Source organism: Salmo salar, chromosome 11, assembly GCF_965601325.2.
Source record: "Salmo salar chromosome 11, fSalSal1, whole genome shotgun sequence".
NCBI lineage: Eukaryota > Metazoa > Chordata > Actinopteri > Salmoniformes > Salmonidae > Salmo > Salmo salar.
The window spans coordinates 54,302,647-54,327,065 of NC_138301.1; the positions used below are offsets into that span (position 1 = coordinate 54,302,647).

The 24,419-nt window shown below is 45.7% G+C and overlaps 1 protein-coding gene across 15 annotated transcripts in view; it reads right to left on the reverse strand.

Moving 5' to 3' along the window:
• Positions 1 to 24,419, reverse strand: part of LOC106576577 (putative E3 ubiquitin-protein ligase HERC1) — a 198,479-nt gene that overhangs the window by 40,248 nt on the left and 133,812 nt on the right. For 10 of the 15 annotated variants that reach the window (XM_082958015.1, XM_082958014.1, XM_082958024.1 and 7 more), the window contains 11 exons: positions 24,057 to 24,343; positions 23,881 to 23,933; positions 16,157 to 16,357; positions 12,463 to 12,637; positions 10,437 to 10,704; positions 8,421 to 8,634; positions 7,657 to 7,889; positions 3,011 to 3,138; positions 2,098 to 2,246; positions 383 to 583; positions 2 to 132 (listed from right to left, as the gene is read on the reverse strand). In XM_082958015.1, the coding sequence (XP_082814141.1) occupies positions 2 to 132; positions 383 to 583; positions 2,098 to 2,246; positions 3,011 to 3,138; positions 7,657 to 7,889; positions 8,421 to 8,634; positions 10,437 to 10,704; positions 12,463 to 12,637; positions 16,157 to 16,357; positions 23,881 to 23,933; positions 24,057 to 24,343 (2,040 nt within the window). The remainder of the gene's footprint in view (position 1; positions 133 to 382; positions 584 to 2,097; positions 2,247 to 3,010; positions 3,139 to 7,656; positions 7,890 to 8,420; positions 8,635 to 10,436; positions 10,705 to 12,462; positions 12,638 to 16,156; positions 16,358 to 23,880; positions 23,934 to 24,056; positions 24,344 to 24,419) is intronic. The other 5 variants (XM_045689742.2, XM_082958023.1, XM_082958019.1 and 2 more) reach the window with 4 other exon arrangements.

Here is a 24,419-nt window from a genome sequence, read left to right on the forward strand (position 1 = left end):
CCTTATGGGCATCGATGACCACGACGGCTCCTTTCTCCAGAGGCTCTTTGGTTCCAATCAGCAGCTTCCCATCAGCGTAGCCCACAGCGAACGGCCTGTCCTCACTGTACCAGGCTATGTGGATCACTGACACTACAACAGAAAAACAACCAACTTCAGGTCACGGAACACCTACATAATACCGTCGTCATGCACACCAGATATATCAAAACGACCAGACGTCTGATCGGGATAGTCACAAATCAAGATGACTTCAGACCAGTGTATTAAAGAGTAAAACCTGGAAGTAAAAAAAACATACGATCAATGACACAAGAGACACACACTTGTCAGAGTTATGTGAATACTGGGGACATGCCACTCCACCCTCCAGACTACGTACCATCTTTCCGGTAGCAGTGCTCCAGCTCAGTGCGATGCATGGTGCAGGCATCGTGGACCTCTAGAAGGCCCAGGGATCCGTCCATACGTCCCACCAGCAACACATCTCTGGGTTCCCCACACCACAGGGAAACAGCTTCTCCCTCCGGCCAGGCCAGAGCCGACACCCAGTGGGGCTGCACGTCCAGCAGACCTTTACCACCTGGTGGACGGGGTCAGAGAGGAAGGGTTAAAGGTCAGGTAGATTCTAATATAAACCACAGGGTCAGAGAGGAAGGGTTAAAGGTCAGGTAGATTCTAATATAAACCACAGGGTCAGAGTGGAAGGGTTAAAGGTCAGGTAGATTCAAATATAAACCACAGGGTCAGAGTGGAAGGGTTAAAGGTCAGGTAGATTCTAATATAAACCACAGGGTCAGAGAGGAAGGGTTAAAGGTCAGGTAGATTCTAATATAAACCACAGGGTCAGAGTGGAAGGGTTAAAGGTCAGGTAGATTCTAATATAAACCACAGGGTCAGAGTGGAAGGGTTAAAGGTCAGGTAGATTCTAATATAAACCACAGGGTCAGAGTGGAAGGGTTAAAGATCAGATAGATTATAATATAAACCACAGGGTCAGAGTGGAAGAGTTAAAGGTCAGGTAGATTCTAATATAAACCACAGGGTCAGAGTGGAAGGGTTAAAGGTCAGGTAGATTATAATATAAAACACAGGGTCAGAGTGGAAGGGTTAAAGGTCAGGTAGATTCTAATATAAACCACAGGGTCAGAGTGGAAGGGTTAAAGGTCAGGTAGATTTTAATATAAACTCAGGCATTTGGCTGACTGACACATATTTTTATACCTCCCACCTCCACTACACTACCCAGACCTCCCACCTCCACTACACTACCCAGACCTCCCACCTCCACTACACTACACAGACCTCCCACCTCCACTACACAGACCTCCACCTCCATCACTCTGGTAGAAGACGCTCAGAGGACTAAAACACCAGCTAATAAAAGGTTTCAACCCAAAACACCTTCCTTTAACTATTCAGTAAAAGAGTCGTCCATAACGAGACCAAATACCTTCCTTTAACTATTCAGTAAAAGAGTCGTCCATAACGAGACCAAATACCTTCCTTCAACTATTCAGTAAAAGAGTCGTCCATAACGAGACCAAATACCTTCCTTCAACTATTCAGTAAAAGAGTCGTCCATAACGAGACCAAATACCTTCCTTCAACTATTCAGTAAAAGAGTCGTCCATAACGAGACCAAACACCATCAACTATTCAGTAAAAGAGTCGTCCATAACGAGACCAAACACCTTCAACTATTCAGTAAAAGAGTCGTCCATAACGAGACCAAACACCTTCAACTATTCAGTAAAAGAGTCGTCCATAACGAGACCAAACACCTTCAACTATTCAGTAAAAGAGTCGTCCATAACGAGACCAAACACCTTCAACTATTCAGTAAAAGAGTCGTCCATAACGAGACCAAACACCTTCAACTATTCAGTAAAAGAGTCGTCCATAACGAGACCAAACACCTTCAACTATTCAGTAAAAGAGTCGTCCATAACGAGACCAAACACCTTCCTTTAACTATTCAGTAAAAGAGTCGTCCATAACGAGACCAAACACACAGATTTTCTAGTTAAACAACATACTAACAAAAAAAGGCTTCTGAACATTGAATTGTTACAGTGTGTGTGTGTCAGTACATACTGTCTCTCTCACCGTTGACCTGCCAGATGTTTACTAGTTTCTCCATGGCAGCAGCCAGGTATTTGCCCGTGACACTCCAGACCAGAGGAGACAGACTGGGGTCGCCAGGGGAACCAAGACACTGCCCACCCTCCTCTGGAGAACCAGCACTGTGGACACACACACACACACACACCACACACACACACACACACACACACACACACACACACACACACAGAGAGAGACACACAGAGACACATTAACATTTTAGTCATTTAGCATTAGCTCTTATCCAGAGCATCTTACAGTCAGTGCATTCATCTGAAGATAGCTAGGTGAGACAACCACATATCACAGTCACAGTAATTTCATTTCAGTCACAGTAATATCACATCACAGTAATATCACATCATAGTCACAGTAATATCACATCACAGTCACAGTAATATCACATCACAGTCACAGTAACATCACATCACAGTCACAGTAATATCATATCACAGTAATATCATATCACCGTCACAGTAATATCACATCATATCACATCACAGTCACAGTAATATCACAGTAATATCATATCACAGTAATATCACATCACAGTCACAGTAATATCACATCACAGTAATAGCATATCACAGTAATATCACATCACAGTCACAGTAATATCATGTCACAGTCACAGTAATATCACATCACAGTCACAGTAATATCACATCAGTCACAGTAATATCACATCACAGTCACAGTAATATCACATCACAGTCACAGTAATATCACATCAGTCACAGTAATATCACATCACAGTCACAGTAATATCACATCACAGTCACAGTAATATCACATCAGTCACAGTAATATCACATCACAGTAAGTAGAGAGTCTGTAGTCTGTAGGAGCCTGAAAGTGTCCAGAGGTCAGAGGTTCTGCTTACGTTCTGTTGAAGATGCAGGTCAGTTGGAGGGAGTACTGGTTCTGAGTAACGCTCCACACTCGGACTGTTCCATCATTACCGCTGGTGGCCAGCAGGCCTTTCCTACTGCACCAACCACACGTGATCACCTGGAGAAGACACACCACGTTTCACATGGCTTAATGAAGTCTCCATAACCCTTCATAAGGTCTTCATAAACCCTCTATAAGGCCTGCGCTATGCAACACATACGGATTGTCATTTATCTAATCACACAGTCAAACTTTATCACACACTATAACAAAGTCTTCATTAACACTTTATGAGGCCTACATAGATGAACTGAAAAACGACCCTCGGTTATCAACAAGACAGGGACACCACCTGGGACAACACATAAAACGACCCTCGGTAATAAATCTAACAATATCAGAAGTAAGAGTTCTGCTGTGAATGACCCTCAATTCACCCATCTTCCAGACCCTTCAAACTCAACTCTGACCTCGAAGCCAGTTCCACTGCATGTTTTTCCATTGTTCCTGTATAATCAGGGACTGATTCAGACACCAGGTGGGTTAATGATCAGGGACTGATTCAGACACCAGGTGGGTTAATGATCAGGGACTGATTTAGACACCAGGTGGGTTAATGATCAGGGACTGATTTAGACACCAGGTGGGTTAATGATCAGGGACTGATTCAGACACCAGGTGGGTTAATGATTAGGGACTGATTTAGACACCAGGTGGGTTAATGATCAGGGACTGATTTAGACACCAGGTGGGTTAATGATCAGGGACTGATTCAGACACCAGGTGGGTTAATGATCAGGGACTGATTTAGACACCAGGTGGGTTAATGATCAGGGACTGATTTAGACACCAGGTGGGTTAATGATCAGGGACTGATTCAGACACCAGGTGGGTTAATGATCAGGGACTGATTTAGACACCAGGTGGGTTAACGGTCAGATAGAAGAGAAAACCAACAGGACCACTGCCAGAAAATATCAACTTAAAACATTCCCACAGCTGATTTGTGTAGAGAGAGGAGGGGTGTAGAGAGGGGAGTAGAGAGGGTGTAGAGAGGGTGTAGAGAGGGGAGAAGAGAGTAGAGAGGGATTAGAGAGGGGAGTAGAGCGGGAGTAGAGAGGGAGTAGAGAGGGGAGTAGAGAGGGGAATAGAGAGGGGAGTAGAGAGGGGTGTAGAGAGGGGAGAAGAGAGTAGTGAGGGAGTAGAGAGGGGAGTAGAGCGGGAGTAGAGAGGGGTAGAGAGGGGAGTAGAGACGTGGGTAGAGAGGGGAGTAGAGAGGGGAGTAGAGAGGGGGTAGAGAGGGGAGTAGAGAGGGAGTAGAGAGGGGAGTAGAGAGGGGAGTAGAGAGGGGAGTAGAGAGGGGAGTAGAGAGGAGTAGAGGGGAGTAGAGAGGGGAGTAGAGAGGGGAGTAGAGAGGGGAGTAGAGAGGGAGTAGAGAGGGGAGTAGAGAGGGGGGTAGAGAGGGAGTAGAGAGAGGGAGTAGAGATGGAGTAGAGAGGGGAGTAGAGAGGGGTGTAGAGAGGGAGTAGAGAGGGGAGTAGAGAGGAGTAGAGAGGAGTAGAGAGGAGTAGAGAGGGGAGTAGAGAGGGGAATAGAGGGTGGTAGAGAGGAGTAGAGAGGGGAGTAGAGAGGAGTAGAGGGGAGTAGAGAGGGGAGTAGAGAGGGAGTAGAGAGGGGAGTAGAGAGGGGGGTAGAGAGGGAGTAGAGAGAGGGAGTAGAGATGGAGTAGAGAGGGGAGTAGAGAGGGGTGTAGAGAGGGAGTAGAGAGGGGAGTAGAGAGGAGTAGAGAGGAGTAGAGAGGAGTAGAGAGGGGAGTAGAGAGGGGAATAGAGGGTGGTAGAGAGGGGAGTAGAGAGGAGTAGAGGGGAGTAGAGAGGGGGTAGAGAGGGAGTAGAGAGGGGAGTAGAGAGGGGAGTAGAGAGGGGAGTAGAGAGGAGTAGAGAGGAGTAGAGAGGGGAGTAGAGAGGAGTAGAGAGGAGTAGAAAGGGAGTAGAGAGGGGAGTAGAGAGGGGAGTAGAAAGGGAGTAGAGAGGGGAGTAGAGAGGGGAGTAGAGGGAGTAGAGAGGGGAGTAGAGAGGGGGTAGAGAGGGAGTAGAGAGGGAGTAGAAAGGGAGTAGAGAGGGAGTAGAGAGGGGAGTAGAGAGGAGTAGAAATGGGGTAGAAAGGGGGTACAGGCTGCTCTGAGCTGCTCTGGGAGGGAGGAGGGAGTTAGGGAACGTTCATTAAACAATCACTTCATTTCAGGAACAAATGGAGATGAAGGGACGGACAGACAGACAGATCAGGAACAAATGGAGATGGAAAGGACGGACAGACAGACAGACAGACAGACAGACAGATCAGGAACATGAGTGGAGGGGAAGAGACTATTCCTCTAATGGGGTCAGAGTGGTTCTGTTAGAACAGTTTGGGCAACCTTGACAACGGCAAGAAAGACTTCACAGAACTAGAGGGTTCTATTTCCCTGGTCCTACTACCCTACACAGTGTATTCTATACCAGTAGACACACATAACTAGAGGGTTCTATTTCCCTGGTCCTACTACCCTACACAGTGTATTCTATACCAGTAGACACACATAACTAGAGGGTTCTATTTCCCTGGTTCTACTACCCTACACAGTGTATTCTATACCAGTAGACACACAGAACTAGAGGGTTCTATTTCCCTGGTTATACTACCCTACACAGTGTATTCTATACCAGTAGACACACATAACTAGAGGGTTCTATTTCCCTGGTTCTACTACCCTACACAGTGTATTCTATACCAGTAGACACACAGAACTAGAGGGTTCTATTTCCCTGGTTCTACTACCCTACACAGTGTATTCTATACCAGTAGACACACATAACTAGAGGGTTCTATTTCCCTGGTTCTACTACCCTACACAGTGTATTCTATACCAGTAGACACACAGAACTAGAGGGTTCTATTTCCCTGGTTCTACTACCCTACACAGTGTATTCTATACCAGTAGACACACATAACTAGAGGGTTCTATTTCCCTGGTTCTACTACCCTACACAGTGTATTCTATACCAGTAGACACACAGAACTAGAGGGTTCTATTTCCCTGGTTCTACTACCCTACACAGTGTATTCTATACCAGTAGACACACATAACTAGAGGGTTCTATTTCCCTGGTTCTACTACCCTACACAGTGTATTCTATACCAGTAGACACACAGAACTAGAGGGTTCTATTTCCCTGGTTCTACTACCCTACACAGTGTATTCTATACCAGTAGACACACAGAACTAGAGGGTTCTATTTCCCTGGTTCTACTACCCTACACAGTGTATTCTATACCAGTAGACACACAGAACTAGAGGGTTCTATTTCCCTGGTTCTACTACCCTACACAGTGTATTCTATACCAGTAGACACACATAACTAGAGGGTTCTATTTCCCTGGTTCTACTACCCTACACAGTGTATTCTATACCAGTAGACACACAGAACTAGAGGGACTCTATGCTCTATAGACACACAGAACTCTCTGCTCTGGTGAGCCTCCGACGTGACAGAAGAGCACTTGACCAGGTCACCACCATGTCGGCAAAGGTCTGAACCCTAACCACCCTCTAGCCCTAACCACCCTCTAGCCCTAACCACCCTCTAGCCCTAAACACCCTCTAGCCCTAACCACCCTCTAGCCCTAACCACCCTCTAGCCCTAAACACCCTCTAGCCCTAACCACCCTCTAGCCCTAACCACCCTCTAGCCCTAACCACCCTCTAGCCCTAACCACCCTCTACCCTAAACACCCTCTACCCTAAACACCCTCTAGCCCTAACCACCCTCTAGCCCTAACCACCCTCTAGCCCTAACCACCCTCTAGCCCTAAACACCCTCTACCCTAAACACCCTCTAGCCCTAACCACCCTCTAGCCCTAAACACCCTCTACCCTAAACACCCTCTAGCCCTAACCACCCTCTAGCCCTAAACACCCTCTAGCCCTAACCACCCTCTACCCTAAACACCCTCTAGCCCTAACCACCCTCTAGCCCTAACCACCCTCTACCCTAAACACCCTCTAGCCCTAACCACCCTCTAGCCCTAACCACCCTCTACCCTAAACACCCTCTAGCCCTAACCACCCTCTATCCCTAACCACCCTCTAGCCCTAACCACCCTCTATCCCTAACCACCCTCTAGCCCTAACCACCCTCTACCCTAACCACCCTCTAGCCCTAACCACCCTCTACCCTAACCACCCTCTACCCTAACCACCCTCTAGCCCTAACCACCCTCTACCCTAACCCACTACCCTAACCACCCTCTACCCTAACCACCCTCTACCCTAACCACCCTCTAGCCCTAACCACCCTCTACCCCTAACCACCCTCTACCCTAACCACCCTCTTCCCTAACCCTCTACCCCTAACCCTCCACCCCTAACCCTCCACCCCTAACCCTCCACACTAACCCTCCACACTAACCCTCTACCCTAACCACCCTCTAGCCCTAACCACCCTCTACCCTAACCCTCTACCCTAACCCTCCACCCTAACCCTCTACCCTAACACTCCCCCCTAACCCTCTACCCTAACCCTCTACCCTAACACTCTACCCTAACACTCTACCCTAAACCTCCACCCCTAACCCTCCACCCTAACCCCTACTCACCCTAACCCTCCACCCTCCAGTACGCACCCTGCTCTGGTGAGCCTCCAACTTCACAGAAGAGCACTTGCGCAGGTCACCAGCCATGTCGGCAAAGGTTTGCGGCCGGCTCTGGTTGTCTCTGTCGTGAGCGGCCAGCGTGCGGACCAGCTGCTGAGCGGCCCACTGACGGTGTCCCGAGGACAGGCGAGAAGACAGGCAGCAAGCAGCCAGCGCGTTGGCCAGCTCCAGTGGTCCTACAGCAGTGGGATTATAGGAAGGATGGTTATACAAATGTGCAATTAAACCTGCTGGAACGAAAACAAAGGGGTGGAAGAAGGACCGGTGAGTGATTTGGGGAAGAGATGAGAGGATGTTAATTATAACATAACACAATGCCTGGTCCAAATCACTATGGTAATAATGACAACTAGCATGGGCACTATGGAGGCTAGCACAAACTGCTAACATTAGCTAGTAGCTACATGTCTGTATGTACATGTCATCCATGCAGACTATCTGAAAATACGAGGCGACTACAAGTCTACAATCACTGCCCCCTCCCCGCGTTTCAACCATTTCTTAAATGAAACATTCTAAATGAGCTGAGAAATATCTTTGTTCATCCCATAATGCAATTTTACAAACAAAACTGACATCGTCATTACAAAACTCTATTGAATATGACGACACGGCATATTGACATGTCGATGACAGACAACGTATGATAATATCGCAATGCCTAGAAATCTCTGAGGACCACAGCAGCCGACTCCAGGTCTACGAACCTCTCTTCTCCACGTCAGTCTTGTCATAGTTGGGTCTGAGCCGGGCCCCTTTATCAGCGAGCAGGGCCACGAGGGCCTGGGTGACCACGAAATTGGGTGACGTCACAAGCTTGTTCTCCTCGGCCACGCCCCTCAGGAAGCTGGGGAGGAACTTCCTCTGGACGGGGTCGTCTACCGTGGTCAGGTTCATCCCCGTTGCCGCCGAGATCAGGTTCTAGAGACGGATAGATATACAGGTTCTAGATCAGTATTGTACACCGGCTGTATTGTACACCTGCTGTATTGTACACCGGCTGTATTGTACACCTGCTGTATTGTACACCGGCTGTATTGTACACCTGCTGTATTGTACACCGGCTGTATTGTACACCGGCTGTATTGTACACCTGCTGTATTGTACACCGGCTGTATTGTACACCGGCTGTATTGTACACCTGCTGTATTGTACACCGGCTGTATTGTACACCGGCTGTATTGTACACCGGCTGTATTGTACACCGGCTATAATGTACACAGCACATTGGTCAGTGTTACCTAGTGTTGACTTTTCAGTGAAACATTTCTAGTGTTGATTCAGGTGTTAAATAAACACTAATTAGTCTAAAATAACCCCAGTGTTGGGTGTTTATAACCAGTCTTAAATTAACTGTAATTGGTCTAAAATAACCCCAGTGATGGGTGTTTATAACCAGTGTTAAATTAACACTAATTGGTCTAAAATAAGCCCAGTGTTGGGTGTTTATAACCAGTGTTAAATTAACACTAATTGGTCTAAAATAACCCCAGTGATGGGTGTTTATAACCAGTGTTAAATTAACACTAATTGGTCTAAAATAACCCCAGTGATGGGTGTTTATAACCAGTGTTAAATTAACACTAATTGGTCTAAAATAACCCCAGTGTTGGGTGTTTATAACCAGTGTTAAATTAACACTAATTGGTCTAAAATAACATTAACACTAATTGGTCTAAAATAACCCCAATGTTGGTGTTTTTAACCAGTGTTAAATTAACACTAATTGGTCTAAAATAACCCCAGTGATAGGTGTTTATAACCAGTGTTAAATGAACACTAATTGGTCTAAAATAACATTAACACTAATTGGTCTAAAATAACCCCAGTGATGGGTGTTTATAACCAGTATTAAACCACGCCCATCATTATCATATTTCCCAGCATGCTCTATTGCAGGTTGATTTTTAGAATATTTTTTTCCCTCAATATCTATGTTTTTACATGTAGTACATTGATTGATTAATTCATGTTATGCTACTGAAATATGAATAACATTTTTCTCAACTAATCCAATCTGTTACTTTGTAGTTATTGCAGCCATTACTGAAATGGTTATTCCAGTTTAGATGGTTTAGATAGTCTCATATTTTAGTCTTCCCAACCCAGCAGTTAATCTGAATGTAGGTTATGGGAGAATAAACATGTCAAATGTTGGATATCTTCACTCTGGCTGGATTCCAATGGGAATTACACATCACTTTGCCAACCATCATAATGTGACTTGCAGACCTGAAAACCAGGAGTTTCAGGCTACTGTATTAGTGTCAAACTAGGCCCTCAAAATAAGGCCTCGTTAAATACTTGTTGTATTGTGTTGAACATTTTGATTTCAATGATCTGGCTTGATGAAACCCACAGGACAACAACAACAAATGACTGCAACAACCTCTGTCTCTGTCAATAACAAATACAGTCTTGGCTGGTAACTACAATTCACTCTAAAGGTAAGACACTCTGGGAAATATGAAGAAAAAATAAATATACTTTACACTAAACGGTGTGTTAATTTAACACTGAAAAGTGTGCATGTGACCAATAAAATGTGATTTGTATAGGTCATGTTAAGTATTGCATAAGTCTGGTGCTGAGGACTAAGGTTGTGCTGACTTGAACTTCCTGTCTTTTTGAAAGTTGTTGAGTGCAGTAGAGAACTGGTAACTTCCTCTTTCTCTTCCATTCTACTATCTTTGTGTGAGTCTGAGTTGTGTATCTGTTGTTACCTGTGTGCAGAGCTGGACCAGCAGCTTGGCAGCGTTGGGGCTGTTGGAGCCCAGACAACCCACAGCCGTACTGAGATAGGCCAGACAGGAGATAGGTTTACTGGCCTTGGTGGCCCCGCGGGGCCGCTCTGAGGCCCCTGATCCAGCTGTAGGGCTGGTGGAGAGGCCGGCTCGCCCTGCTGCAGCCAGACACATCAGTCTGACTAGGGTCCTGATGTCTGTCAGACCCAGGGACTCCAACCCTGCTGCCAGGCTGCAGCTAGAACCACTGAGAGAGAGGAGGGGAGAGAGAGGGGGGGGAGGGAGAGAGGAGGGGAGAGAGAGGGGAGAGAGAGGAGGGAAGAGAGAGGGGAGGGAAGAGAGAGGAGGGGAGAGAGGAGGGGAGAGAGAGAGGGGAGAGAGAGAGGGGAGAGAGAGAGGGGAGGGGAGGGGAGAGAGAGAGAGGAGGGGAGAGAGGAGGGGAGAGAGAGGAGGGGAGAGAGAGGGGAGGGAGGGAGAGAGAGGAGGGGAGAGAGAGAGGAGGGGAGAGAGAGAGGAGGGGAGAGAGAGGAGAGGGGAGAGAGAGAGGAGGGGAGAGAGAGGAGAGGGAGGGAGAGAGAGGAGGGAGAGAGAGAGGAGGGGAGAGAGGGGAGAGGAGAAAGAGGGGAGAGAGAGGAGGGGAGAAAGAGGAGGGGAGAGAGAGAGGAGGGAGAGAGAGACAGCCATACACATAAACATACAGTACTTGCGATGTAGTTCACCCTTATACACTGACACCAACTAAACACAGTGGAAAATGAGATGAATGGAGAGAGATCGAGACAGAGAGAGACAGAAAGACACCAGGGAAACAGAGAGACAGACACCAAGGAGACAGAGAGAGAGAGAGACAGACAGAACCGAGAGAGAGAGACAGAGCCAGACAGAGAGAGACAGAGAGAGAGCCAGAGACAGAGAGAACCGAGAGAGACAGACAGACACCAACGAGACAGAGAGAGACAGAGAGAGACAGACAGAGAGAACACAGAGAGAGAGAGAACAGAGAGAGAGAGCAACAAATTCTCCACTGCTAACAGCTTGTCCTACCTGCATGTCCTACCTTCCTACCTGACAGAGAGCAAGGACAGACAGAATGCTTGTTCTACTTGACAGGAAGCCTGAGCTACAGTAGTCACATACACTGAGTGTACAAAACATTAGGAACACCTGCTCTTTCCATGACAGACTGACCAGGTGAATCCAGGTGAACGCTATGATCCCTTATTGATGTCACTTGTTAAATCCACTTCAATCAGTGTAGATGAAGAGGAGGAGACAGGTTAAAGAAGGATTTTTAATTGAGACATGGATTGTGTGTGTGTGCCATTTAGAGGGTGAATGGACAAGACAAAATATTGAAGTGCCTTTGAACAGGGTATGATAGTAGGTGCCAGGAGCACTGGTTTATGTCAAGAACTGCAACGCTGCTGGGTTTTTCACACTCAACAGTTTCCTGTGTGTATCAAGAATGGTCCACCACCCAAAGGACATCCAGCCAACTTGACCCAACTGTGGGAAGCATTGGAGTCGACATGGGCCAGCATCCCTGTGGAACGCTTTAACACCTTGTAGAGTCCATGCCCTGACGAATTGAGGCTGTTCTGAGGGCAAAAGGGAGAAGGTGTTCCTAATGTTTTGTACACTCAGTGTATACACACACCTAGTCTACACACAGTCCTACACCTAGTCTACAACCAGTCCTACACCTAGTTTACACCTAGTCTACAACCAGTCCTACACCTAGCCTACACCTAGTCTACACCTAGTCTACAACTAGTCCTACACCTAGTCTACAACCAGTCCTACACCTAGTTTACACCTAGTCTACAACCAGTCCTACACCTAGTCTACAACCAGTCCTACACCTAGTCTACACCTAGCCTACACCTAGTCTACACCTAGTCTACACCCAGTCCTACACCTAGTCTACACCTAGCCTACACCAGTCCTACACCTAGTCTACACCTAGCCTACCACCAGTCCTACACTAGTCTACAGACAGACCCACCTAACAGAGAGTAGAGACAGGGCCCTCATCACCATGGTCCTGGCCAGGAGAACCTGCGCTGCAGAGGTCACCCTCCTCAGAGCCATGACCCTGTCATGGGGGTTGTCCAGGGCTGCAGCCTGCTCACCCAGAGTCACCCTGCCTGAGGAGCTGTTCTCCACCGCGCCCTGGCAGCCTGGGAAACACACACACGCACAATGTACAATACAACCTCACAAAATGGACATATAACAGGGGAACACTGAACCACCCACGTTACAGAGAGGACCGTACACATCTAAACCACCCACATTACAGAGAGGACCGTACACATCTAAACCACCCACATTACAGAGAGGACCGTACACATCTCAACCACCCACATTACAGAGAGGACCGTACACATCTCAACCACCCACATTACAGAGAGGACTGTACACATCTGAACCACCCACGTTACAGAGAGGACCGTACACATCTCAACCACCCACATTACAGAGAGGACCGTACACATCTAAACCACCCACATTACAGAGAGGACCGTACACATCTAAACCACCCACATTACAGAGAGGACCGTACACATCTCAACCACCCACATTACAGAGAGCACCGTACACATCTCAACCACCCACATTACAGAGAGGACCGTACACATCTCAACCACCCACATTACAGAGAGGACCGTACACATCTAAACCACCCACATTACAGAGAGGACCGTACACATCTCAACCACCCACATTACAGAGAGGACCGTACACATCTAAACCACCCACATTACAGAGAGGACCGTACACATCTAAACCACCCACGTTACAGAGAGGACCGTACACATCTCAACCACCCACATTACAGAGAGGACCGTACACATCTAAACCACCCACATTACAGAGAGGACCGTACACATCTAAACCACCCACATTACAGAGAGGACCGTACACATCTAAACCACCCACATTACAGAGAGGACCGTACACATCTAAACCACCCACATTACAGAGAGGACCGTACACATCTCAACCACTCACATTACAGAGAGCACCGTACACATCTAAACCACCCACATTACAGAGAGGACCGTACACATCTCAACCACTCACATTACAGAGAGCACCGTACACATCTCAACCACCCACATTACAGAGAGGACCGTACACATCTCAACCACCCACATTACAGAGAGGACCGTACACATCTAAACCACCCACATTACAGAGAGGACAGTACACATCTTAACCACCCACATTACAGAGAGGACCGTACACATCTAAACCACCCACATTACAGAGAGGACCGTACACATCTCAACCACCCACATTACAGAGAGGACCGTACACATCTCAACCACCCACATTACAGAGAGGACTGTACACATCTGAACCACCCACGTTACAGAGAGGACCGTACACATCTCAACCACCCACATTACAGAGAGGACCGTACACATCTAAACCACCCACATTACAGAGAGGACCGTACACATCTAAACCACCCACATTACAGAGAGGACCGTACACATCTCAACCACCCACATTACAGAGAGCACCGTACACATCTCAACCACCCACATTACAGAGAGGACCGTACACATCTCAACCACCCACATTACAGAGAGGACCGTACACATCTAAACCACCCACATTACAGAGAGGACCGTACACATCTCAACCACCCACGTTACAGAGAGGACCGTACACATCTAAACCACCCACATTACAGAGAGGACCGTACACATCTAAACCACCCACGTTACAGAGAGGACCGTACACATCTCAACCACCCACATTACAGAGAGGACCGTACACATCTAAACCACCCACATTACAGAGAGGACCGTACACATCTAAACCACCCACATTACAGAGAGGACCGTACACATCTCAACCACTCACATTACAGAGAGCACCGTACACATCTCAACCACCCACATTACAGAGAGGACCGTACACATCTCAACCACCCACATTACAGAGAGGACCGTACACATCTAAACCACCCACATTACAGAGAGGACCGTACACATCTTAACCACCCACATTACAGAGAGGACCGTACACATCTAAACCACCCACATTACAGAGAGGACCGTACACATCTCAACCACCCACATTACAGAGAGCACCGTACACATCTCAACCACCCACATTACAGAGAGGACCGTACACATCTCAACCACCCACATTACAGAGAGGACCGTACACATCTAAACCACCCACATTACAGAGAGGACCATACACATCTCAACCACCCACATTACAGAGAGGACCGTACACATCTAAACCACCCACATTACAGAGAGGACCGTACACATCTAAACCACCCACGTTACAGAGAGGACCGTACACATCTCAACCACCCACATTACAGAGAGGACCGTACACATCTAAACCACCCACATTACAGAGAGGACCGTACACATCTAAACCACCCACATTACAGAGAGGACCGTACACATCTAAACCACCCACATTACAGAGAGGACCGTACACATCTAAACCACCCACATTACAGAGAGGACCGTACACATCTCAACCACTCACATTACAGAGAGCACCGTACACATCTAAACCACCCACATTACAGAGAGGACCGTACACATCTCAACCACTCACATTACAGAGAGCACCGTACACATCTCAACCACCCACATTACAGAGAGGACCGTACACATCTCAACCACCCACATTACAGAGAGGACCGTACACATCTAAACCACCCACATTACAGAGAGGACCGTACACATCTTAACCACCCACATTACAGAGAGGACCGTACACATCTAAACCACCCACATTACAGAGAGGACCGTACACATCTCAACCACCCACATTACAGAGAGGACCGTACACATCTCAACCACCCACATTACAGAGAGGACCGTACACATCTGAACCACCCACGTTACAGAGAGGACCGTACACATCTCAACCACCCACATTACAGAGAGGACCGTACACATCTAAACCACCCACATTACAGAGAGGACCGTACACATCTAAACCACCCACATTACAGAGAGGACCGTACACATCTCAACCACCCACATTACAGAGAGCACCGTACACATCTCAACCACCCACATTACAGAGAGGACCGTACACATCTCAACCACCCACATTACAGAGAGGACCGTACACATCTAAACCACCCACATTACAGAGAGGACCGTACACATCTCAACCACCCACATTACAGAGAGGACCGTACACATCTCAACCACCCACATTACAGAGAGGACCGTACACATCTAAACCACCCACATTACAGAGAGGACCGTACACATCTAAACCACCCACATTACAGAGAGGACCGTACACATCTAAACCACCCACGTTACAGAGAGGACCGTACACATCTCAACCACCCACATTACAGAGAGGACCGTACACATCTCAACCACCCACATTACAGAGAGGACCGTACACATCTAAACCACCCACATTACAGAGAGGACCGTACACATCTAAACCACCCACATTACAGAGAGGACCGTACACATCTCACCATTCCTACTTTACAAAAATCCACTATTGTTGCTAAATGGACTTTCTGGTTAAATAACTTGAACTCTTCGGGTACAACATAAACACAGACATTTATTAAAACCCAGTTCTATTTCACAGCCTCACGTATCTGCAGCCGGGTCTCTGTGTGTGTGTGTGTGTGTGTGTGTGTGTGTGTGTGTGTGTGTGTGTGTTTCTCAGCCCCTCACCTATCTGCAGCAGAGTCTCCTCCATGCTGTTGGTGGCGGTCACCATGGCTACGGACGCCCCCAGGGGGTCACTGTCGGGGAACTGGACGGCCTCTGGAACGACCCGGCGCTCACTCAGACCCAACGGTCCCGCCAGCAGCTCAAACTCCTCTTCCCCAGTTAACCTCTCATCCTCATCAACATCCAGCATGTCCCATTCCTCTGAAAGGGTTACAGAGAACACAGGCATACTATCAGCCATGTGGTTACAGAGAACAACACAGTCATACTATCAGCCATGTGGTTATAGAGAACAACACAGTCATACTATCAGCCATGTGGTTATAGAGAACAACACAGTCATACTATCAGCCATGTGGTTATAGAGAACAACACAGTCATACTATCAGCCATGTGGTTACAGAGAACAACACAGTCATACTATCAGCCATGTGGTTACAGAGAACAACACAGTCATACTATCAGCCATGTGGTTACAGAGAACAACACAGTCATACTATCAGCCATGTGGTTACAGAGAACAACACAGTCATACTATCAGCCATGTGGTTACAGAGAACAACACAGTCATACTATCAGCTATGTGGTTACAGAGAACAACACAGTCATACTATCAGCCATGTGGTTATAGAGAATAACCACTCATACTATCAGCCATGTGGTTATAGAGAACAACAGCCATACTATCAGCCATGTGGTTACAGAGAACAACACAGTCATACTATCAGCCATGTGGTTACAGAGAACAACACAGTCATACTATCAGCCATGTGGTTACAGAGAACAACACAGTCATACTATCAGCCATGTGGTTATAGAGAACAACACAGCCATACTATTAGCCATGTGGTTATAGAGAACAACACAGTCATACTATCAGCCATGTGGTTATAGAGAATAACCACTCATACTGACAGCCATGTGGTTACAGAGAACAACACAGTCATACTCTCAGCCATGTGGTTACAGAGAACAACACAGTCATACTATCAGCCATGTGGTTACAGAGAACAACACAGTCATACTATCAGCCACGTGGTTACAGAGAACAACACAGTCATACTATCAGCCACGTGGTTATAGAGAACAACACAGTCATACTATCAGCCACATGGTTATAGAGAATAACACAGGCATACTATCAGCCATGTGGTTACAGAGAACAACACAGTCATACTATCAGCCATGTGGTTATAGAGAATAACCACTCATACTGACAGCCATGTGGTTACAGAGAACAACACAGTCATACTATCAGCCATGTGGTTATAGAGAATAACACAGGCATACTATCAGCCATGTGGTTATAGAGAACAACACAGGCATACTATCAGCCATGTGGTTATAGAGAACAACACAGGCATACTATCAGCCATGTGGTTATAGAGAACAACACAGTCATACTATCAGCCATGTGGTTATAGAGAACGACACAGTCATACTATCAGCCATGTGGTTATAGAGAACGACACAGTCATACTATCAGCCACGTGGTTACAGAGAACAACACAGTCATACTATCAGCCACGTGGTTATAGAGAACAACACAGTCATACTATCAGCCATGTGGTTACAGAGAACAACACAGTCATACTATCAGCCATGTGGTTACAGAGAACAACACTGTCATACTATCATCCATGTGGTTATAGAGAATAACCTCTCATACTATCAGCCATGTGGTTATAGAGAACAACACAGTCATACTATCAGCCATGTGGTTATAGAGAACAACACAGTCATACTATCAGCCATGTGGTTATAGAGAACAACACAGTCATACTCTCAGCCATGTGGTTACAGAGAACAACACAGTCATACTATCAGCCATGTGGTTACAGAGAACAACACAGCCATACTATCAGCCACGTGGTTACAGAGAACAACACAGTCATACTATCAGCCATGTGGTTATAGAGAATAACACAGGCATACTATCAGCCATGTGGTTACAGAGAACAACACAGTCATACTATCAGCCATGTGGTTATAGAGAATAACCACTCATACTGTCAGCCATGTGGTTACAGAGAACAACACAGTCATACTATCAGCCATGTGGTTATGGAGAATAACACAGGCATACTATCAGCCATGTGGTTATAGAGAACAACACAGTCATACTATCAGCCATGTGGTTATAGCGAACAACACAGTCATACTATCAGCCATGTGGTTATAGAGAATGACACAGTCATACTATCAGCCATGTGATTATAGAGAACAACAGTCATACTATCAGCTATGTGGTTATAGAGAACAACACAGTCATACTATCAGCCATGTGGTTATAGAGAACAACACAGTCATACTATCAGCCATGTGGTTATAGAGAATAACACGGTCATACTATCAGCCATGTGGTTAAAGAGAATAACACAGTCATACTATCAGCCATGTGGTTACAGAGAACAACACAGTCATACTATCAGCCATGTGGTTACAGAGAACAACACAGTCATACTATCAGCCATGTGGTTATAGAGAACAACACAGCCATACTATTAGCCATGTGGTTATAGAGAACAACACAGTCATACTATCAGCCATGTGGTTATAGAGAATAACCACTCATACTGACAGCCATGTGGTTACAGAGAACAACACAGTCATACTCTCAGCCATGTGGTTACAGAGAACAACACAGTCATACTATCAGCCATGTGGTTACAGAGAACAACACAGTCATACTATCAGCCACGTGGTTACAGAGAACAACACAGTCATACTATCAGCCACGTGGTTATAGAGAACAACACAGTCATACTATCAGCCACATGGTTATAGAGAATAACACAGGCATACTATCAGCCATGTGGTTACAGAGAACAACACAGTCATACTATCAGCCATGTGGTTATAGAGAATAACCACTCATACTGACAGCCATGTGGTTACAGAGAACAACAGTCATACTATCAGCCATGTGGTTATAGAGAATAACACAGGCATACTATCAGCCATGTGGTTATAGAGAACAACACAGGCATACTATCAGCCATGTGGTTATAGAGAACAACACAGGCATACTATCAGCCATGTGGTTATAGAGAACAACACAGTCATACTATCAGCCATGTGGTTATAGAGAACGACACAGTCATACTATCAGCCATGTGGTTATAGAGAACGACACAGTCATACTATCAGCCACGTGGTTACAGAGAACAACACAGTCATACTATCAGCCACGTGGTTATAGAGAACAACACAGTCATACTATCAGCCATGTGGTTACAGAGAACAACACAGTCATACTATCAGCCATGTGGTTACAGAGAACAACACTGTCATACTATCATCCATGTGGTTATAGAGAATAACCTCTCATACTATCAGCCATGTGGTTATAGAGAACAACACAGTCATACTATCAGCCATGTGGTTATAGAGAACAACACAGTCATACTATCAGCCATGTGGTTATAGAGAACAACACAGTCATACTCTCAGCCATGTGGTTACAGAGAACAACACAGTCATACTATCAGCCATGTGGTTACAGAGAACAACACAGCCATACTATCAGCCACGTGGTTACAGAGAACAACACAGTCATACTATCAGCCATGTGGTTATAGAGAATAACACAGGCATACTATCAGCCATGTGGTTACAGAGAACAACACAGTCATACTATCAGCCATGTGGTTATAGAGAATAACCACTCATACTGTCAGCCATGTGGTTACAGAGAACAACACAGTCATACTATCAGCCATGTGGTTATGGAGAATAACACAGGCATACTATCAGCCATGTGGTTATAGAGAACAACACAGTCATACTATCAGCCATGTGGTTATAGCGAACAACACAGTCATACTATCAGCCATGTGGTTACAGAGAATGACACAGTCATACTATCAGCCACGTGGTTACAGAGAACAACACAGTCATACTATCAGCCATGTGGTTATAGAGAATAACACAGGCATACTATCAGCCATGTGGTTACAGAGAACAACACAGTCATACTATCAGCCATGTGGTTATAGAGAATAACCACTCATACTGTCAGCCATGTGGTTACAGAGAACAACACAGTCATACTATCAGCCATGTGGTTATGGAGAATAACACAGGCATACTATCAGCCATGTGGTTATAGAGAACAACACAGTCATACTATCAGCCATGTGGTTATAGCGAACAACACAGTCATACTATCAGCCATGTGGTTATAGAGAATGACACAGTCATACTATCAGCCATGTGATTATAGAGAACAACAGTCATACTATCAGCTATGTGGTTATAGAGAACAACACAGTCATACTATCAGCCATGTGGTTATAGAGAACAACACGGTCATACTATCAGCCATGTGGTTATAGAGAATAACACGGTCATACTATCAGCCATGTGGTTAAAGAGAATAACACAGTCATACTATCAGCCATGTGATTATAGAGAATAACACAGTCATACTATCAGCCATGTGGTTATAGAGAATAACACAGTCATACTATCAGCCATGTGGTTAAAGAGAATAACACAGTCATACTATCAGCCATGTCGTTATAGAGAACAACACAGTCATACTATCAGCCATGTGGTTATAGAGAATAACACAGTCATACTATCAGCCATGTGGTTACAGAGAATAACACAGTCATACTATCAGCCATGTGGTTACAGAGAATAACACAGTCATACTATCAGCCATGTGGTTACAGAGAATAACACAGTCATACTATCAGCCATGTGGTTATAGAGAGTAACACAGTCATACTATCAGCCATATGGTTATAGAGAATAACACAGTCATACTATCAGCCATGTGGTTACAGAGAATAACACAGGCATACTATCAGCCATAAAGCTGCAGTGGACCAGTTTAACTATCAGCCATAAAGTTGCAGTGGACCAGTTTAACTATCAGCCATAAAGCTGCAGTGGACCAGTCATACTATCAGCCATAAAGCTGCAGTGGCCTATTCATACTATCAGCCATAAAGCTGCAGTGGACCAGTCATACTATCAGCCATAAAGCTGCAGTGGATCAGTCATACTATCAGCCATAAAGCTGCAGTGGCCTATTCATACTATCAGCCATAAAGCTGCAGTGGACCAGTCATACTATCAGCCATGTGGTTACAGAGAACAACACAGTCATACTCTCAGCCATGTGGTTACAGAGAACAACACAGTCATACTATCAGCCATGTGGTTACAGAGAACAACACAGTCATACTATCAGCCACGTGGTTACAGAGAACAACACAGTCATACTATCAGCCACGTGGTTATAGAGAACAACACAGTCATACTATCAGCCACATGGTTATAGAGAATAACACAGGCATACTATCAGCCATGTGGTTACAGAGAACAACACAGTCATACTATCAGCCATGTGGTTATAGAGAATAACCACTCATACTGACAGCCATGTGGTTACAGAGAACAACACAGTCATACTATCAGCCATGTGGTTATAGAGAATAACACAGGCATACTATCAGCCATGTGGTTATAGAGAACAACACAGGCATACTATCAGCCATGTGGTTATAGAGAACAACACAGGCATACTATCAGCCATGTGGTTATAGAGAACAACACAGTCATACTATCAGCCATGTGGTTATAGAGAACGACACAGTCATACTATCAGCCATGTGGTTATAGAGAACGACACAGTCATACTATCAGCCACGTGGTTACAGAGAACAACACAGTCATACTATCAGCCACGTGGTTATAGAGAACAACACAGTCATACTATCAGCCATGTGGTTACAGAGAACAACACAGTCATACTATCAGCCATGTGGTTACAGAGAACAACACTGTCATACTATCATCCATGTGGTTATAGAGAATAACCACTCATACTATCAGCCATGTGGTTATAGAGAACAACACAGTCATACTATCAGCCATGTGGTTATAGAGAACAACACAGTCATACTATCAGCCATGTGGTTATAGAGAACAACACAGTCATACTCTCAGCCATGTGGTTACAGAGAACAACACAGTCATACTATCAGCCATGTGGTTACAGAGAACAACACAGCCATACTATCAGCCACGTGGTTACAGAGAACAACACAGTCATACTATCAGCCATGTGGTTATAGAGAATAACACAGGCATACTATCAGCCATGTGGTTACAGAGAACAACACAGTCATACTATCAGCCATGTGGTTATAGAGAATAACCACTCATACTGTCAGCCATGTGGTTACAGAGAACAACACAGTCATACTATCAGCCATGTGGTTATGGAGAATAACACAGGCATACTATCAGCCATGTGGTTATAGAGAACAACACAGTCATACTATCAGCCATGTGGTTATAGCGAACAACACAGTCATACTATCAGCCATGTGGTTATAGAGAATGACACAGTCATACTATCAGCCATGTGATTATAGAGAACAACAGTCATACTATCAGCTATGTGGTTATAGAGAACAACACAGTCATACTATCAGCCATGTGGTTATAGAGAACAACACAGTCATACTATCAGCCATGTGGTTATAGAGAATAACACGGTCATACTATCAGCCATGTGGTTAAAGAGAATAACACAGTCATACTATCAGCCATGTGATTATAGAGAATAACACAGTCATACTATCAGCCATGTGGTTATAGAGAATAACACAGTCATACTATCAGCCATGTGGTTAAAGAGAATAACACAGTCATACTATCAGCCATGTCGTTATAGAGAACAACACAGTCATACTATCAGCCATGTGGTTATAGAGAATAACACAGTCATACTATCAGCCATGTGGTTACAGAGAATAGCACAGTCATACTATCAGCCATGTGGTTACAGAGAATAACACAGTCATACTATCAGCCATGTGGTTACAGAGAATAACACAGTCATACTATCAGCCATGTGGTTACAGAGAATAACACAGTCATACTATCAGCCATGTGGTTATAGAGAGTAACACAGTCATACTATCAGCCATATGGTTATAGAGAATAACACAGTCATACTATCAGCCATGTGGTTACAGAGAATAACACAGGCATACTATCAGCCATAAAGCTGCAGTGGACCAGTTTAACTATCAGCGATAAAGTTGCAGTGGACCAGTTTAACTATCAGCCATAAAGCTGCAGTGGACCAGTCATACTATCAGCCATAAAGCTGCAGTGGCCTATTCATACTATCAGCCATAAAGCTGCAGTGGACCAGTCATACTATCAGCCATAAAGCTGCAGTGGATCAGTCATACTATCAGCCATAAAGCTGCAGTGGCCTATTCATACTATCAGCCATAAAGCTGCAGTGGACCAGTCATACTATCAGCCATAAAGCTGCAGTGGATCAGTCATACTATCAGCCATAAAGCTGCAGTGGATCAGTCATACTATCAGCCATAAAGCTGCAGTGGACCAGTCATACTATCAGCCATAAAGCTGCAGTGGCCTATTCATACTATCAGCCATAAAGCTGCAGTGGACCAGTCATACTATCAGCCATAAAGCTGCAGTGGATCAGTCATACTATCAGCCATAAAGCTGCAGTGGACCAGTCATACTATCAGCCATAAAGCTACAGTGGATCAGTCATACTATCAGCCATAAAGCTACAGTTGATCAGTCATACTATCAGCCATAAAGCTGCAGTGGACCAGTCATACTATCAGCCATAAAGCTGCAGTGGATCAGTCATTCATATGATCAGGGACAAGAACCTCTGGAACAAGTGAATCATCATGTTTAATCAGAAGCAGTACCTTCATAGACACTGTCCTGCTTTCCCAAGAGGTCCGGGGCCAGTCCCTTATATCTGAACATGGACCACAACACATGTTAGTGATTACAGTCGTCTTGTCACTGTGATACAGTGTGTATTGAATCTTAAGTTTTAGTTGTACATAATCATAGTCTGTATTAAAACCTGGCGTGTCACCTTCTGTCCGCCACTGACCTCTCCGTCACGGGGACTGTGGTTTTACTCTTCACCGCCAGGTGTTTGTCCCGGCAGCTACCACAGAGGAGGTAGTATGGGTTACCGCTGCCGCACTCCCCCCCGAACCATCCGTCTACGTAGGACCCGTTGCTCCGGTAGCCCTGTCGGTTGGCACTGCGCCCGCAGCCAGGGTGGCTCTTCTTCATGTGCTGGTTGAAGTTGGCAACGCTAGCCTCACACAACTCACATACTACCACCTCGTCTCGTTCCTCTGTCTCACACACATGCTGCCAGGGGACATGGAGACAGGGAGGGGACACGGACACAGAGACAGGGAGGGGACACAGAGACAGGGAGGGGACA